We start from the raw sequence: 20,514 nt of genomic DNA on the forward strand, positions 1-20,514 counted from the left end.
GTCATCTGTAATATGTTTTACAAGGAGGCTGGCTATGTCTATGTATGGGGGGAAGGGTGGGTGGGTGTGATTGGGGGGTTTAATGTTTATAGAAGTGTTAAAGAGGAAAAAAAACAGAAAATTGGACATTTGTATACAACAAATGCTAGTCACTTGTGTTCAATAAATAAAGTTTACAACAACAAAAAAAGAAAATTAAAATCTCACAACATTAGGGGAAAAAAAGAAATCTTTTCAGTCCCTCAATTCCCTGCTCTTCCCCTGTCTCCCCTTTAGATAGTCTTATTTATTCTTACTTCTACACTTAATTACTTTAATAGTCTTCATATTATACTGTAAACTCATGTCTCTGAAACAATATAATCTGGATAAATTTAAATCTAGATGGGAAGATGAACTGGGTGTAAAACTGTCAGAGTCATTTTATTTTTTTTTTTTTGGGAGGAGGCATTCAGAAATGTCCATGCATTATCATCATCATCTGTTAGGTTAGGGCTCGTACAATTCAAAGTGTTACACAGGGTCCATCTAAGCAAGGCGTGGTTGGCAGGAATGTACCATGGATTAGATGCGTCTTGTGATAGATGCTCCTTTTGTCCAGCTAATTTGACACATATTCTTTGGTCTGGCCCTTCTTTAAATGATTATTGGACATTGAGGTTTAAGTCTATCAGGGAGACCCTAGGGGAGACATTATTGCCCTGTTCCTCAATAGGTATATTTATAACTCCGAGTGACACCACTACCATAACTTCATCAGCTACTCAGAAGGGCATTATTGCTTATAGCCCCCAAAAGAATCTTGTTATGCTGGAATCATCCACACCCCTATTTGTGGCCGCCTGGTTTGAAGATGTGATGTCTTTTCTAAAAGTAGATTAAATACACACTGAAGGGTTTCAGTGGAGAGGTTTTATAGTCTATACGTACTGGGTACCTATTTTTTCATATATTAAACATCTGAAAGAATTAACTTGTTAAATAATCTGTATATCTCTTTGTATCCTCTTCAATGATGTCTCTTGTCTTTAATGTAGTTTGTCCTGCAAATTTGGATTATTTATTTATTTATTTATCTATCTATCTATCTATCTATCCATCTATCTATCTATCTATCTATCTATCTATCTATCTATCTATCTATCTATCTATCTATCTATCTATCTATCTATCTATCCATCTATCCATCTATCCATCTATCTATCTATCTATCTATCCATCTATCCATCTATCTATCTATCTATCTATCTATCTATCTATCTATCTATCTATCTATCTATCTATCTATCTATCTATCTATCTATCTATCTATCTATCTATCATCTTCCCCTGTTAATTGTAATAGTTTTTTTTCTTCTGTCATCACTGTTAGGTCATGGCATGCATGACTCGAGACTGTATAATTATTGCATTTGACTCTAATTTTTGTGTTGAGCTGCCTTGGGATTTTCAGTTCTTGGGATGGGACTTGGGTTAAAAAAAACTAGAAAGAAGGAAATCCAATGTTTATTGTTGTATTGTATGAAAACATTATTTTCCTTCAATAAAAAAATTATAAAATAAAAATAGAAATATTTTCAGGAAGCTTTAGCCAATGTATTTTAATTCAGTGATTTATACTGCATTTGGGCATTTATATATAGGAGGTAAATCAAAATTGAAGAAATAATTTCACTTATGTGACATCAAGTCAACCTTAAAGCAGAAAATTCTGTCATCGTTTACACACCCTCTGCTTGTTCCAAATGTATTTGAGTTTGTTTCAAGTAGAAGACTGTTCTGAGAGTCTAAAGATGTGCTAAGTACAGTATATCACATTCTCAACCACAAAACATTTTAATTAATGCATTTCAAATAGAGCTAAATAGGAAGTAAATTGCCTCAGATGTCTTATAAGTCTTTAATAGTTATAATAATATAATACAATATAAAAATTAATTATCTACAGATGAGAGGAGTGAGGTTTACCTCCATAGCACTTCACTAGCTGGCCTCTGTTACACTCACCCCCTAAGCCTCACTCCCATCTCAGACGAGCCCCCAAATGTAACCCACCGGTCCCACTGCACCCAACTCAATCTGAGCTGGGATTGAACTAACGATTCTTTGTGTAACAGGCCAACTAGCGAAGTGCTATGCAGCTAAACCTCACTCCTCTGACCTCAAAAAGTGATTTAGCGACAGACGCTAGAGGCCATGGTCTTTAGCCCTCTTGTGACTCCCATGTGAAGATTCGTCGGTTAGATCCCAGCTCAGATTTGGTTGAGCGCAGTAGAACCTGTGGGTTAAACGTGGGGGCTCGTCCGGGATGGGAGTGAGGTTTAGGGGGGTGAGTGTAACAGAGGCCAGCCAGTGAAGTGCTATGCAGGTAAACCTCACTCCTCTGACCTCTTAATGTGCTCTATCAACAGACGCTAGAGGCCATGGTCTTTAGCCTCCTTGTTAGAGCAACCGACTCCCAGCTTAGAGCGGGCTGGGTGCAGTAGATTAAACAAGACATATACCACAAAATACTTAACTAACTATTTTAGTGACTAGTATTCTAGCATTTGTTTTGTTCAACAGAAGATATTTAGATTTTGGGAAGCAGTACTCATTGACTTCTTTTATATACGGTACATATATTTTTATAATTGCTAAAAATTTTTTTAAATATCTTCTTTTCTGATTAAGGTAAGATTATTAATAATTAATTGAAACCACTTTAGTGCGAGTCAATTTAAAAATCTGTTGGTAAAATCTAAGATATAAATAAAATCTAAAATATAAATCAAATCTTTATAGAGTACATTTTTAATTTTTGGTCAACTATCTCTTTAAAGGATGAAAGGATATTTTTTTCCAGCCAGCCTTCATTTCTTGTGTAAAAACCATTTGGAATGGAGCCAAATTGGCACCTGCACTGTGCCAATGGGGAAATAAATGATTATTCTCCTTTTCCTCTTAATAAAATATATAGCAACCTTATTTTTTCACTTTATTACCATTATAATGTCATTTACCAAACTCGAGCACTTTACACAAATGACTCAATAAGTTACTCTTTTTGTTGTCTCTTAGCTGCCGATGGCCCTGGCGATCGCTTCATCATCGGGGAGTCTCAGGCCGGGGAGCAGGTAAGTTAAAACACAAATGAGTCATCTTATGCTGTTGTGTCTTGAAAATGTGACGTGAGCATGTTGAGTCTCTCTCCCTCACACATGCACTGGGAATGCCTGCTTTTGCACTGGCACCTTCTGTCTGAGGAAGGCTTGTGTGCTCAGATGGCAAGGAAAGCAGACTCAGTGAGCGTGTTTAATGAGTGCATCACATATGGGGAGACGGAGGGAGATTCCCGTGGGCTGTGTTCACTCCACTGCTCGTGGCTGATGTCCATACAGTGGGCTGTCTGGACTCTGTCTGCATTCAAGTCATGGGTCATTCGCTTATACTGTTAGTTTCTCAGCTGATGCCAAATCCATCATATATCTGTTTATTTGTTTGTCATCTATCTATCTATCTATCTATCTATCTATCTATCTATCTATCTGTCTGTCTGTCTGTCTGTCTGTCTGTCTGTCTGTCTGTCTGTCTGTCTGTCTGTCTGTCTGTCTGTCTGTCTGTCTGTCTGTCTGTCTGTCTGTCTGTCATCTGTATATCTATCTATCTATCTATCTATCTATCTATCTATCTATCTATCTATCTATCTGTCTGTCTGTCTGTCTGTCTGTCTGTCTGTCTGTCTGTCTGTCTGTATATCTATCTATCTATCTATCTATCTATCTATCTATCTATCTATCTATCTATCTATCTATCTATCTATCTATCTATCTGTCTGTCTGTCTGTCTGTCTGTCTGTCTGTCTGTCTGTCTGTCTGTCTGTCTGTCTGTCTGTCTGTCTGTCTGTCTGTCTGTCTGTCTGTCTGTCATCTGTATATCTATCTATCTATCTATCTATCTATCTATCTATCTATCTATCTATCTATCTATCTATCTATCTGTCTGTCTGTCTGTCTGTCTGTCTGTCTGTCTGTCTGTCTGTCTGTCTGTCTGTCTGTCTGTATATCTATCTATCTATCTGTCTGTCTGTCTGTCTGTCTGTCTGTCTGTCTGTCTGTCTGTCTGTCTGTCTGTCTGTCTGTCTGTCATCTGTATATCTATCTATCTATCTATCTATCTATCTATCTATCTATCTATCTATCTATCTATCTATCTATCTGTCTGTCTGTCTGTCTGTCTGTCTGTCTGTCTGTCTGTCTGTCTGTCTGTCTGTCTGTCTGTCTGTCTGTCTGTATATCTATCTATCTATCTATCTATCTATCTATCTGTCTGTCTGTCTGTCTGTCTGTCTGTCTGTCTGTCTGTCTGTCTGTCTGTCATCTGTATATCTGTCTGTCTGTCTGTCTGTCTGTCTGTCTGTCTGTCTGTCTGTCTGTCTTGCTGTCTGTCTTGCTGTCTGTCTGTCTGTCATCTGTATATCTATCTATCTATCTATCTATCTATCTATCTATCTATCTATCTATCTATCTATCTATCTATCTATCTATCTATCTATCTATCTGTCTATCTGTCTGTCTGTCTGTCTGTCTGTCTGTCTGTCTGTCTGTCTGTCTGTCTTTCATGTGACTGTATGTCAGTCTATTTATATAAACATCTGCATCCGTCTATCTGCCTGTCTATCTGTCTGTATGTCATCAATAGGAACTTTTAAAACTATTTCACAATTTCTGGTCAGCCTTTGTTTTTAAGCCAACATCAAAATCAACAACAAATAAAAGTGTTTGATTATTGCTCTGAATATTGTAATAAAGATTATTATTGTCATAATTATTAATTAAATTAAAAGGTTGTTCTTGTTATTACTATTAAATTATATTAATTATAACTAAAATATAATAATTATTATTACTATTAATATTATTATTTTAGAGCACATTTACAACACATTTGAGAACCTTGTGTGCTACACAGACAAAATTCTTCAGTTCTTACTTGAGTCCAGTTCCAGTAATGCAACGTATGTTGTTCTAATTAAGTGCAAGACCTGTGTTATTAGTTATAATGCTCAAATCTGCAAAATATAAAAAAGAAATGTGTAGCAACATAAACAGATCTAATTGTAAGGTCACAAATTAACTTCTTATTCATTTTCAAATTAAACTTTGATGCAAAAGCCATAATAGTTTTTTTTAAACGCATTATATTTGTGCCTTTTTGTTCATTTTGGTGGCATTATTGCCCCAAGCTTTTTTCAGTTTCCAGCCATGTTGTGGTAAAAAACAACTACATATGAGCATGTTTATGTCAGTGCATGTATATTAACATTTTAAGTACCCAGTATAAGAATAATGGGTCCCACTTTATATTAAGTGTCCTTAACTACTACGTACTTACATCAAAAAATAAATACAATGTACTTACTGTGTTTATAATGTATTTGAGATCACTTGTGGTGCTTTTGAGTTGGGATAGAGGTTGGGTTATGGACAGGTTTGGTGGCATGGGTAGGTTTAAGGGTGGGTTAAGGTGTAAGGGATGGTCAACAGTGTATTTACAAATGTAATTACAAAAGTTAATTACAGATGTAATTACATACATGTATTTAATCAAGCATAAGTACAAAATAAATACATGTATTAAACAATAAGTACATTGTAACAAACTATTAATTCCTGTGTAAGTACATATTAGTTAAGGCCACTTAATATAAAGTAGGACTGAATAATGTTATCTTATAGAGTGTGTAAGGGTGTTTTTCCTGTGTGTAGCCCACTCTTACAGTCATGCCAGGCCAGGTGATGAGAGTGACGACAGGTGCTCCTATCCCATGTGGTGCTGACGCTGTAGTTCAAGTAGAAGACACAGAGCTGCTCAGAGAGTCTGAAGATGTAAGTTCAGTACATCACATTGTCAACCACAAACCATTTTAATTAAAGTGTTGTATTTCAGATAGAGCTTAATAGGGAGTAAATTGCCTCAGATGTCTTATAAATCTTTAATAGCTATGATAATATAATATAATAATGAATAATGTTACAATAAAGTGAATTGTTCTGCTGTATTTCTAAGGAATTTGCAATAATGGTGTGTGTCATTTCTTAAAATGGATAAAAGAAACACACCACAAAAATGGAAGTTGTGTTACGTGCACAATTTCTCACCCCATAAAGCAATTTTGTGGAATAATTCTCACATTTCTGTTAACCGGAAATCTCTCTACCTGCAAAACTGGACAGATAAAGGTATTTTTTCTTAGCTGATATTTTGGACCAATTTACTTTCTTACAAAAATTTTATGGAAAGATGGTCATTCCCTAATAAATTTGAAGAATATAACTCTGTAACAAAAGCCTTTCCCTCTGGTTTACTAATGCTAATAAGAAGGCATGTGTCCCCATATAGTACTAACAGAATTTTTACTTTTGTTGTAAAACATTTACAAACAAATTTATTAGATTAGTATTTTTTTTTTTTAAAACAGAGCCTTGAAACCTAGAGGAAACAACAATGTTTTATAATGTTTATTTCGAAGACATTGTGTGGAAAAAAGCTTGGTTGCTTCCTTTTCGTTTCTGCGTAGGTAATAAACACAAGGAACTAGATTTAAAAATTCTTCACAACATTGTTAGCAATTAGACATTAACTAAATTAATGCAGACTGAGGTAAATTGTTCATTCTGTTTAAATCATCCAGAGTCTTTGATTCATCTTTTTTACGAATGTCAACATTCAAAAAAAAAAAAAAAAAAAAAGGGAAAGATCTATCATTGCATGTTAAAAAAATCAGGTTTTAGATGTAACTTGACCCCCAAAAATGTTATTTTTTTATTTTGCTTCAAACAATTTATCTGTGGAATTTATGATGAATCTTTTGATTTTATTTGGTAAATTTTAGACTCATAAATGCAGATTAAATAACTCTAAACCTTGTTTAAAGATTGGTATTATAGATTTTTATTTTTTATATAGACTCGCTCCAATATATTAATAGCTAAACATGTCAAAATACAGTTATAGCTGCAAAGGAGCTGAAGTTAATTAACTAGCAAACTTGCTGTCAATTGGATAGGTTAAATATCATTGTAAAGATCTCTGTGTTGAAGCTGTCTTTTTATTTATTTATTTTATGTAATTTATATTTTAGTTTATTTTATGTTATTAGTTACGTTTGTATTTTTTGGATGTCATGTTTAAATTGGATATGTGCTGTTGTTTAAATAAATAAATAAATAAATAAAAAAGAAACCCACCAAAAAACACTTACCTAACAATTTCTGGCAATATTAGCAAAAGTTTTATTCTGGGTGGTTTTGAATTCTAGGGTACAGAGGAGCTGGAAGTGAGGATTCTGGTTCAGGCTCGTCCAGGACAGGATATTAGGTGAGTGGGACCATAGGTTGCTTCATTAATGGATGTCAGATTTTTTTCAAATGGACACTTATTATAGGACTAATTATAATTGTTATTATAATAATATATAAATAATGATATATAAATAATATATATATATATATATATATATATATATATATATATATATATATATATATATATATATATATATATATAAAATAATATAATAATATATAAATGTTTGCTCTCCAATGCTCTTGGTGATTATTTAATGAAATACACAGTTTTACATGAAGTTTGGAGTAGTTTCTTTTTTTTTTAGTTAAACATAAAAAAACATATTTATGCCGAACTTTAAAAATTATTTACTTTAAATTTTGGATACAGCCTATATCTATTTTATGGTAAAATATATACATTTTAAAGTGCCCCTATTATGGATTTTAAAAGGTTCATATTTTAGTTTCAGTCCCTAACAACAGCTCAAAAACACCTTCATTGTTTTATAATATGCATTTATATTTTTACCAAATTATCCCAATGACTCCCATATGATTTGTTTCAGCGATTACTTTATTTTTTCCCCCAATCCTCTTCTTTGTGTGACACTTATTTGGGGTGATTTGTCTGATGACCCAGTCTGTTGTGATTGATCTACTGCATGCAGTGCATGTCAGAAACAGAATGTTCATCACAGCTTATAAGTGTTGAAACACGCAGCCAGTGTACTGTATGTGTGTGAGCCCAGTACAAGAATGTATTGATAAATTTAGTACTCCAGTGTATTGCTCTACTTATGATCATAACTCCAAGTAGTAACAACAACAAACATTCAGTTTTAATTTACAAACTATTCCAAAATTTCACCGTAGCATTCTGCTGCATGAGAGCCTTGCTTGGCATGTTCAACCTAGTTTCGTAGCTTAGTGCTTTCTGTGCCCAGTGTGAAAGTTGCCGGTTAGCCAGAGACCTAGCAGAGCAGAGACCCTGGTGACTGTGGAGGCTATTTGAGTTCAGTGAACTCATTGTCATGTTTAAGAAACCAGTCCGAGATGATTTGTGCTTTATGACATGACACGATTTCCTGCTGGCAGTAACTATCACAATATGGTACACTGGTCATAAAGGGATGAACATGATCAGCAACAATACTCTGGTTGGCTGTGGTGTTGACATAGTGCTCAATTGGTACTAATGGGCCCAAAGTGTGCCAGAAAAATATCCCCTACACCATTACACCACCAGCCTGAACTGTTGGGACAAGGCAGTATGGATCCATGCTTTCTTGTTGTTGACGCCCAACTCTGACCCTACCATCTGAATGTCGCTGCAGAAATCGAGACTCATCAGACCAAGCAACGTTTGACCAATTTTTGAGAGCCTGTGCCTCAATTTGTGGTTCTTAGCTGACAGGATTGGCACCCGGTGTGTTCTTCTGCTGCTGTAGCACATCCGCCCAATTTTAGTCACACTTACAGATTGCGATTCGGAGGAGGAAAAAGCTGGTCCAAATAAACTGTTCTGACAATGTCCCAAGTATATCTAACATTCTGATCCTTCCTTTAATAACAAATGGTCACCAAATCCCACATTGTAGCAGAAATCAGTATAATGACAGGAACACAGCACAAGTTTGGGGCTATACTGCTTTGTTCAGACTTCAAAATCAAATTGCTAAAGATTTAAATGGATGACAATTTATATTAATGAATTTTTGAGAGTCAAAAAGGTGCACTTAGATGTAAAACTCAGCTGGAAAATTTCATCTACATAGAGCTGTATGAAAGGTCATTTTCTAAAATTCATAATAGGGGCACTGTACTGTATGTGCATGTATCATGTTTGATGCAAATTATATTATTACTTCTCCCCGGATTGTTTCATGAGCAAGTAAACAGGCTACTTTGTTAGTAATAAAATTACAAATATGTTTTTAGGAAGGATAAATTTAGTTCTTTTCTTTTTATGCAGGCCTATAGGACATGACATCAAACGTGGCGAGTGTGTGCTGGCTAAGGGCACTCACATGGGACCATCAGAGATCGGTCTCCTGGCCACTGTAGGAGTCACAGAGGTGGAGGTGCAGAAATTCCCTGTTGTAGCAGTCATGTCCACTGGCAATGAGGTACGAATTGTCCATGTCTGTCAGTTTGTTACTTTCTTTTGCTCATGGAAATTCAAGGCAAAAATAATAATAATGAAATAATGATAAAAATATAAGTTGTTGCCATACTTCCCCAGATAATTGATTATATTACAACTTGCCGTAATTACTATTACTTATTACTAAGTTTTGTAAAAATGTTATGTTTAAATATGCAAATGAGGCAATATTTTATTAAATATGCATTATTTGCTTACATTTCTAGCACAACAATATGAACGTTGGATGAAGTCAGTTCAAAATCCGTTTTGATTTTGGGTATTTCTTTTTATCACTCTATAATTTAGAACAAACTGCAAAGAGCCACAAAAACATGTTCACAGTCAAATGCTGTTTATAATCAGACTAATTCTGTAAGGAAGTTTGTTGTATGCAAGTGCTGCTGAAGTGGAGATTTATAGCTTACTGCAGAAAAAAAGAAACAAATTGTCTTTGTCAATTTGTGTCTACATAGTACTGAAAAAAAACTATGAAAGAGGTTTCAAAATTGACAGGTGAACATTTTTTCCTGCAGTGTCTTGCTTTAAAACATGTTTGACTTCTTTTTTTTTCATGAGTGCAGTTGTTAAACCCTGAGGATGACCTCCACCCTGGCAAGATCAGGGACAGTAACCGATCCACACTGTTGGCCACCATTCAGGAGCACGGCTATCCTACCATCAACCTCGGCATCGTCGGAGACAAGTCAGCATCACAAAGACACGTGTACACACACACACACACACACACACACACACACACACACACACACACACACACACACATATACTCATACTCATGCACACACACACACACACACACACACATACATATATATATATATATGTATATATATATATATATATATATATATATATATATATATATATATATATATATATATATATATATATATATATATATATATATATTAGTGCTGTCAATCGATTAAAAAAAATTAACTAATTAATCACACTTTTTAAAAAAAAATTAATCGCGATTAATCACATTTAAAAGAATGAAACTTGTAATTTTGGCTATATACTGTTTAAATCCTAAATATAATTCTTTATTAGAATTTTTGTTTAACTTGTAACACAGATTTCTTCATGTAAACAACAAACCCACAATAAACCATCAAGATCCTGCTTGACAGTTATATTTATTACAGAAATAAAAACACAGGCATGTTAAAGCCATTTGAATTTCAAAACAATCAATGCCAATATAGAAAACATTGATTTCCATGTTGGATTCTAAGTGGACTGCAAAAAAATGCCAAAATACAGGAATTGCAGATATGGAAAATTATAATAATAATAATAAAGTATTGAAAATCTGTGCATGCCCTTGAATAGGTTTACCAACTCCCATTCTATAAAAGCACAAAAGCCATATATAGGAAATAACGAGAGTTGACAAATTAAAAAAAACTACTTTTTTTTTATTATTTATTATTAAAATAAAATTATAATCCACACTGGAAATGTGGGTGCCTGTGTGTTTTAAGGGAGCCTAATAAATCATGAACATAACAAAAACTGCCTACTAACGCACACAGTTAATGTTGATTAATAAAATAAAGATAAATAATAAAAGCAATGTGTCAGAGACCCTAAAAAAATGTTTAACTCAACAATGAAACATCAAACGTAGCTAACAGCTTTTACATTGTCAATCAAATGAACTTAAACAATTAAAAAATGCAACAAATATTTGTTTGGGCAGAACTACAAAACTAAATGTAAAAAAAAAGTTGCTTAAGTTGCACACTAGTTTGGTCATGTATAAATATCATTATAATATCCATATTGTATAAATATTATTGTCACTATAAGCCTACATCATGCTGACGATCAAAAACACAATGTCATGATATCTCATGCGCTTGTCTTCTGAACGAGTGCATCTTAAAATACATGAATGACCCCTCATAGATCTTAAGAAGCAGACATTCTTTATAATTTGTAAAATAAAGACTTGCAGGTTAAGAAAACAGCATAGGAATTTGCCGCGGCCGTGGTGCAGATTAAAAGTTTAAAAAGTATATTCATATAGACAGATAGGTAACTAGATAGAATAGACAGGAGTATATTGATCTTTGCCCCGCTGCAGAGTGCAGACAGACGCAAAAGCCTGCTCTCCCGCGGCGCGGACCGACGCGTAAGAAACAGGCGGGACTCTCTGCTATTTTGATGAATGCACATCAACGTTACACAGAGCCCAACATGGAAGTTTGTCATTGGGTCAGCCCAATGTCAATAAAGAAAAGAACCAATGGGCTGCAGATTATGTCACACGGCTGCTTTGTCCGGAAAAGAAACATCTCACTTTCAGAGCGTGACAGACAGCTCGCAGCACCGTCAATCACTCAGGCAGAAAAACATGACAGTCTGCTAAGTGTTTTATGGGCCGATCAGATCATAAGCAGATGATCAGCCCTGCCCAAAAAGTACGTCGAAACAGCGGGAAACTGCCGGGTCTGCCCCTGGCCACAACAGAAAAAAAAAAAAAAAAAAAAAAAGCGTTAATTGCGTTAATTTTTTTAACGCGTTAATTATTTCAAATTAATCGCATGCGTTAACGCGTTAATTTTGACAGCGCTAATATATATATATATATATATATATATATATATATATATATATATATATATATATATATATATATATATATATATATATATATATACAGTTTAAGTCAGAATTATTAGCCCCCCTGAATTATAAGAGCACCTGTTTATTTAATTTCTTAATTTCCTTGATTTCTGTTTAACGGAGGGAAGATTTCTTCAACACATTTCTAAACATAATAGTTTTTAATAACTCATTTCTAATAACTGATTTATTTTATCTTTTCCATGATGACAGTAAATAATTTTTGACTAGATATTTTTCTATACAGCTTAAAGTGACATTTAAAGGCTTAACCAGGTTCATTAGGTTTACTAGGCAGGTTAGGGTAATAAGGCAAGTTACTGTATATCGATGGTTTGTTCTGGAGACTATCGGAAAAAACTAATTAGCTTAAAGGGGCTGATCATTTTTTCCTTAAAATTGTGTTTAAAAAATTATAAGCTTCTCTTATTCTAGCCAAAACAAAACAAATAGGACTTATTATAGAAGGCAAAATATTATCAGTCATACTATGGAAATTTCCTTGCTCTGTTAAAAATAATTTGGGAAATATTAAAAAAAAAAAAAAATTCAAAGGGTGGCTAATAATTCTGACTTCAACTATATATACATAGTCGGCTCCACATGTCTAAATCTTCCCAACCTCAGCACTACTCTGAAATGCCAGCTCATATATTTGAATCGATAGAGGATCATACAACGTCTCAGCAGAGTTTAATGAAGAACAGCATTTTCTGCAGTGCTCAGAAGGATTTTATTAACCTATTATATACTGTGGACAAAAATGTATTAGGATATATATTCTTTTTTTTTCTATAAACTGTATATTATGAAGGAGCTTCTGGGAGCTTTCAAGTCAAACAGTTTTTTTTTTCTTGTTTTTTGTGCTAATTTAATTTTTATACACTGTATAAGAAGATTGCAATATTTTTAATGCATTATATACTGCTTCACATTGTTACATTTAATCGTTTGAGGTCTAATGCTGATAAACAGTATATAATGTAATATAATATAATATAATATAATATAATATAATATAATATAATATAATATAATATAATATAATATAATATAATATATAAAATATAAATTTAATGGTTGATAATGATTAAAAAATATATACATAAAGATATTTTACATTCACGAATGTAAAAATGACAAATGCTATTTAAATATACATGCTGAAATGTTTTCTGATTTCAGTTTTGGTTCCCTGATCAACCATACTTTAAGGCTTATTTATTAATCCTTGCCTGGTCAAACTCGCATGAACCTTCAGAAATAAAAATGTTGATCGGCAACTTATCAAAACATTAAATAGACAATCATACCTGCCAACATTCCTGTTTTTCCTGGCAGTCTCCCGTATTTCAGACCCATCTCCTGCCCATCTTTTGTATTGTTCAGTCTCATGGAAAACTCCCGGAATTCACAGCACCACCCACCCAACCAACCAACCCCAATGCCCCACAACCCCGCTCCACAGCTTTTTGATTCAGTCCCCATGCGCACTGAACCCAACGCGCTACCATACCTGCTCCCCGCTCTTCTTTTCGCGCACACCTCCCACCCCGCTCAATGCAGCTTACATTAAATTTGTGCTAGTGATAGTGTAAGCAAACATTTCACTTTTTTTGTACTTTACCAGTATTACAGTAATGTACCAAGTAGAAAATGGAAGTAATTTAGCATGACGGTGTTTTTTAATTCTCCCCCTGCAGCCCAGACGACCTGCTGAATGCCCTGAACGAGGGCATTAGTCGCGCTGACGTCATCATCACCTCTGGGGGCGTGTCCATGGGTGAGAAGGTCAGTTTGATTGGCTGTCTGGAAAATTATTTAAACATTACAGCATTCATACAATGATTAATTATTTTCCCCCTTTACAATGTATACAACACAACATGTATATAGCACAAAAACCTTACAAATATACACTGCACAATACAAATAAAACTAATTTTAATATGAATTTTAGCAAATAATCACCCTTAATGTGTTTATGCCTTTATTAAGATTTTCTTGGTGAATACTTCCTTTAGGGAAACTCCTGAGATAAATAAGTTATCTCTCTAAGCTTTTATAATAAATCTATATAAGATGCTGTTCTTCCTATCTCTTTTATTCACACTGCAAAAAAATGCTTTTCTTAGATTTTTTTGTCTGGTTTCTAGTCCAAATATGTAAAAAGTCTTATATCAAGAAGCATTTTCTAGGCAAGCAAAACATAAAGTATTCTTTTTAGAAATAATCTGCCAATATTACGTGAGTTTTTCTTTAAAACAAGCTAAATAATTTGCCAATGGGGTAAGCAAAATAATCTTGTTTTTCCTTTCGACATAAAATTACTTTGCTTACCACATTGGCAGATTATTTTGCTTGTTTTAAGGAAAAACTGACTTCATTTAGGCATATTATTTCTTAAAACAAGACAATGTTGTGCTTGTCTAGAAAATTTGTAAAAAATAATTTATTTGGACTAGAAACAAGACAAAAAATCTAAGTAAGAAATTTTTTTTTGTAGTGCAGCCGCAATGACTTCTGAGACTTCTCAAGCTGATGATGACGTTACACGAGAACACGTGGACGCAAGATTGCTAAAGAATGCATATTGAGAAACAGCCTATGTCGTGCCTGATGGCAGAGTTTATGTAAATTTTAGTGCTCGTTATGTCACAAAAGAAGAATGAAACTCTTTATCCGCTTGTTAAGTGGTGACGTGTTGGTGACGTATGTAATACTGTTTCCGGGTCCAAGCCCCCACTCATTTGAGTTGAGAAATCATTTGTTTAGTTTAGTCATAGTGTACGCAACAATCTCTGGGCTTGCTGGATAACAAATACCAAAATTTTAACAATTTATAAAAAAATGAATCACTTTCTGGCAATTGGATATTAGGCATGGATATAAATATATTGCAATCGTGATTTTCAAAAGTATTAAATTGCTTTGTAAACTTTTATTATTTCCATTTTATGAGTCTCCCCATTAAGTTGAATAGAGCGCTTGGACCCGGAAGCCGCTTCACGTGACGTCACACTTAACAAGCGGATAGTCCCTTCCAGCTATTTGTTGTAGGCATTAAAAAGCAAATTGTGTGACAGAAAGTATCTCGCTTTGCATTAAACTTTGAGTGTTGACACTTTACAGACGCTCTAACAGACTAAAGTTGGAGAGAAAAGTGAAATCGGAATCAAGGACCCGTTTAAGATTTAGATATAGTACTAAAAATAATGAAAAAAAATCTGTCATTTACTCACCCTTGTTTTAAATGTTAATGAGTATCTTCTACTGTTAAACACAAAAGAAGATATATTAAACGATGTTGGAAACCTGTAACCATTGACTTCCATAGTAATTTTTTTTCTACAATGGAAGTCAACAGATACAGCTTTCATCAAAGGTTTGGAACCGCTTGAGGGTGATTTAAAATTTCATTTTTGGGTGAACTACCCTTTAAAGAGCTCCTCCTGCTGGTCACGGTGTGTTTTACTGCCATCTAGTGTGATGCTGCTTGTTTCTTGTCACAAAGCAGCACTTGTTATTCTGACCTTTTCTTTTGGGTCTTAGCCCAGGCAGCAGATGATTTTACGCCCTATTAATTAAAACTCTTTGGTTTGTCCTTTCACCTTATCAGGCATGGATAGACGTGTGATTTGTTGTTTTACATGAGAGAAAAATTCAAACATACTTAAAACTTTTTTTTTTCTTTTTTTTAGGACTACTTGAAGCAGGTGCTGGATATAGACCTCCATGCCCAGATCCACTTTGGCCGAGTGTTTATGAAGCCAGGGTGAGTTAGAGAAGAAGAGTTTTGTTGTGCTCTGACTATTTTGTACATTTGTGAAATGACTGCCTTAACACACGTTCAAGAATTTGATGCCATGACCTTTAGCATTTTTGGCAAAACCAAAATATTGATAAGAACCAGTGACTCCCAAAAGTTGCGAAGCACCCTGCCAGTAAATGGTCTAAGACAAAGCAATCTAGATATGAAACAGCTGTTTAATGTACACTACTTATTTTGTATGTGGATTAGGCTTTTTATGATCAGTTTTCATTACCACTTTAGTTTAATAGATCCTCCACTGACTATATCTTATTTTAATATTTATATATTTTATTTAATATTGTGTTTTATTTCAGCTTTATTTCTGTTCAGCTTTACAAAAGTTCTATGCAATAGTTTTAGTTAACAGTTACAACATTGTTTTTAATTGTGACTGAAGCCATTCCATCCTCAAAACAGCAACTAGACTGACATTTAAGGCATAAAATAAGACATACAACATACTAGTTATAGTATTACACAGCTCTTTTAACAGGCAAAATGATTTTGGGGAAGAGAGATATTGATTTGTGATAAAACGGTTTTAAACTCCTACCTGTTATTTTGGTATGTTTTCAGCTTACCTTATTTAAAAAAAAAAGACTTTGTTATTAAATTTTAGTAGTTCTAAAAAATCTATTACCAGAAGGAAAAAATATAGGAAATACTGTGAACTACTGTAGGGCTGTGGGATTTGGGGAAATATATAATTGCGATCTTTATATATATATATATATATATATATATATACTATTTATTTATTTATTTTCCAATATTAATATTTTATATATTGCTCAATATTCTGTATCGAAGCTTCTTACCGCTAAAATGCAGTGAGTGTTAGCTAAAAAGGTTCTGAAAAGATATTAACTAACTCAAATTTTATTACATTTTATTTATATATATTTCAAAATTAAACACAATTTTTTTGTCTAGAGCAAACAGTAGTGAGTCGTGGCGTTAGTTATTTCCTGGTTGCCTTTGTGATGTTTTTTCATATGGTGTAACAGCTGCAAACAACTCTGAAATTGTACTTTGATGTTGCTTGCTACTAGATTGAGTGTCACTGGCAGTACTTTTAGTTATTTTTTAGCAAGACACTCCTCCTAGGTGCTGGTTGTTGGATTTGCTTGTGCTTGGGCAACAATTCTACGACAGCAGCTCTTAGACCTGGCTTTGTTTGGTGTCTGTGACTTTGAAGCCAACATATTCCCATATTACTGACGTGATGTTTTTCTTTGATATTAATTCATCTGTTCATGCTTCTGAAGCGGCAGATGCCATCATCCCACTTGTCTGTGGTTTCCTGTTTCTTTGTTTTTATTGTGAGCATTCCACATAGTTCAGTTGCACAATTCTGACTGGTGCAGAATGAGAGTGTGCTCACTCAATTGGCTAGTAAGACTGTCACACAAAGATAACAATCACACATTTGAAAATTATATATATCTATATATAGTTCATATCGCAGCCTCTTGTGATTTAGCTAATTACAAAGTTTCAAATCGCGATTGCGATTCGATTTCAAGTAATCACACAGCTCTACTGTGAACATTTTCTTCTTCTGTTAAACATTTCTTCAGAAATATATGAAAAACAAATAAAGTTGATATATATATATATATATATATATATATATATATATATATATATATATATATATATATATATATATATATATATATATACATGCATACATACATACATACATACATACATACATACATACATACATACATACATACATACTAGGGGTGTAACGGATCATAGTTGATCCGTGATCCATACAGATCACAACCCATGGTTCGGAATGCATGTGACCTGCGGATTAATACAATTTTTGAACTTGTAGGATTTCCAATATTTAAAACAGCTGCAGAGAGATCGCCTTCCACGTCATTCAAATCATGTGTATAAAACATTTAGGCTCTCCGGTAAAATATAATGATGACAGAAAAAAAATAATGTTGGGGGGACCTAAATGCTTTCTTGGGTTTTTAATTAAAGGTGTTTTCTGTCACTGTTTGTTAAGCCTGCATTAAAGCATTCAGTGTAAAACTGCACAATTAAACATTAAAAGATCGTGGTCTCAATTCAAACCAGTGCAACATGATGATAAATGATAATGATTTGCATATGTTTATTAATCCTTCGAATCGCTGCAACCAAATCTGTGTTTGATCGAGAGAGATTCTGTTTTTACACCTTTTTTCAGGTATAGTCACAAACAGTCAAATAACACAGAAGTTCTGGGAGAACAATTTATAGTTCAGATATAAACACTGATGTTTATGGTAAAGATTAAAATCACTGTTTAATGGAGCTTGACACTAGTGAGTGTTGTAGCGATTACATTGTTTAATTAACAGGTGTTGACAAACAACCATCAAAATTAAGTCACTGAATAGGTTTTCAAAATTGAGTATTATGTGTGAATTGATGAATCATGATGTGAAAATAAATATGATCTATTGTACAAGATGCTAGATTTCTATATTAAGCATTATCAGCAACACTAGCAAAAATCTTTTTTGTATTGATAATTTCCTTTTTTTTCTGCTGGTTCTTTCTTAGTTTTTATTTTTATTAAAATTACAGCTTTTAAGTTCTGTTTGTTAAAACCAATGGGTTTTGCAGTAATATTTTTGTATAAATGGAAAGCAAATGACATTTTTCTCCTCTATTTTTTGCTGATCTTAAAAATTGTCCGACCCGTGACTCAAAAACCGTAGCGTGAACTGAAGTGAGATTTGTGATCCATTACACCACTAATATATACACACTACTTGTTTTATTAAATTCATATTTATTCAAATATATATATATATAGATAGATAGATGGATAGATAGATGATATATATATATATATATATATATATATATATATATATATATATATATATATATATATATATATATATATATATATATATATATATGTATATATTGTCCTGGTCAGAGCTGCTAAAAAAAGTTGTTTTATAAAATGTATGCTTTATTCTGTTTCCATTTCAGTTTGCCTACTACCTTTGCCACCTTAGACATTGACGGTGCCAGAAAACTGATCTTCGCCCTTCCAGGTACAGTGCATTGTGAATTTGACATTTCAAGCATGCAAGTGAAAAAACTAAGAAGTTTGGACAGGAAAATGCCTCTAAGCAAATGAAAATGCATTCATACACAAACACAGGTGACTGATTTCCCTGTTTTGCAACATTTGTATATACTAATTTAAAAAATCTTCCCTTTTTCAATCTGTATACACAAGCCTTCATATCCATATAGTACCAAATCCGAACTTAACGGTCCCTTCTCCATAAAAATTCAATCAGCCCACAGTTGCCCACCTGTGAACCTTTTTGCAAACCTGCATCTCCCTGCTTACCCACTGGCCCGATCAGCTTCCCTAGGCTTGCCCCATCCCAAACCCACTGTACTCCCACCTCGTGCCTTCAGAAAGCAGGTGGTGAAGGCAGTGGTGACAGTGGCCGTTTTTATATTCCCCTTTAAAGGTAATTTCACCTACAGAGACACAGGGGCGACTCTACTGGAGGCTGTGCCCCTGAGTGACACCGAGGCCTGCCGAATGCCTGTGCCTCCCCCCCCACGCGGAAGTAGGTGCTCTTAATTCAGGAACTAAGCCCTGTCTTTAGCCCGAGCTCAGAAAACGGAAATGGACTTGAAATTTGACTGGTTTTCAGAACCAGGATCTCTTTTTAGTGCACTTGGGCTCATTTGGGACCAGTATGATATAACTATTTTAAACAAGTCATAAGAAAACCATGTCTAATCTACAGTAACAGCATCCAAAATACAGTTAAATGATATCTAGGAGATTCTATTTTTGTTCTGATTTTTCAATGTGACACTTTCTGTTCTGTTTTCTGAGAGACGCTTTTGTGTTTTTGCTTTTTTTTAATTTTGTTTTGCGTCCGTGGACCTCTTTGTAGCTATTAGTTCTGTTGCAACCTCCCAAAGCCCTTCCGTTTTGTGTCCCGTGATGTGGCTTAGTGTCTTGAAACTGCTATTTGCCTGAAATAGTCCTGTCCTCCTTTTGCTTTTATTGTCTCTCTTTCCTTCTCGTTGATGTGGTGGTGGGCACCTCTATACTTGACATACTCCTCCTCCTCTTCTTCTTCGACGTGTGCTACACATTTGTCTGGTTTCAGAGCCTTGGTTTGTGTTCACTCTTTATTTTGATGGCTTTGGTCCACATAAGAGTTCAGTTTCATTTCACAGTCTTGAAGATTTGAAATGTACATGAACACAGATGTACATTTGCATCATCAATGTGAGTGCAGCTTTCACACCGTACAGTCAAACTGAACTCTAAAGTCGAAGAGACTTTATAAAGAGGCAGTTGACCAAGAAATGAAAAGGTTTGTCATCATTTACTTATCTTCATGTGGTTTTAAACTGGGATGTCTTTTCTTATAGCTGATCCTCTTCTTTTAGTACAGGGGTGGCCAACCCTGTCCCTGGAGAGCCACCTTCCTGCAGATTTCAGTTGCAACTCATATCAAACACACCTGCCTGTAATTATCACGTGGTGTTCAGGTCCTAATTAATTG

General features: G+C 34.2%; 1 protein-coding gene across 27 annotated transcripts in view; it reads left to right on the plus strand.

Moving 5' to 3' along the window:
- Positions 1–20,514, plus strand: part of gphna (gephyrin a) — a 170,532-nt gene that overhangs the window by 141,448 nt on the left and 8,570 nt on the right. For 20 of the 27 annotated variants that reach the window (XM_087289145.1, XM_087289148.1, XM_087289146.1 and 17 more), the window contains 9 exons: positions 3,061–3,116; positions 5,748–5,867; positions 7,301–7,359; positions 9,304–9,457; positions 10,059–10,180; positions 13,836–13,923; positions 15,834–15,907; positions 18,959–19,023; positions 19,456–19,557. In XM_087289145.1, the coding sequence (XP_087145271.1) occupies positions 3,061–3,116; positions 5,748–5,867; positions 7,301–7,359; positions 9,304–9,457; positions 10,059–10,180; positions 13,836–13,923; positions 15,834–15,907; positions 18,959–19,023; positions 19,456–19,557 (840 nt within the window). 27 annotated transcript variants of the gene reach the window in all.

The sequence above is a fragment of the Danio rerio genome, chromosome 17, assembly GCF_052040795.2.
Source record: "Danio rerio strain M-AB ecotype USA chromosome 17, GRCz13ab, whole genome shotgun sequence".
NCBI lineage: Eukaryota > Metazoa > Chordata > Actinopteri > Cypriniformes > Danionidae > Danio > Danio rerio.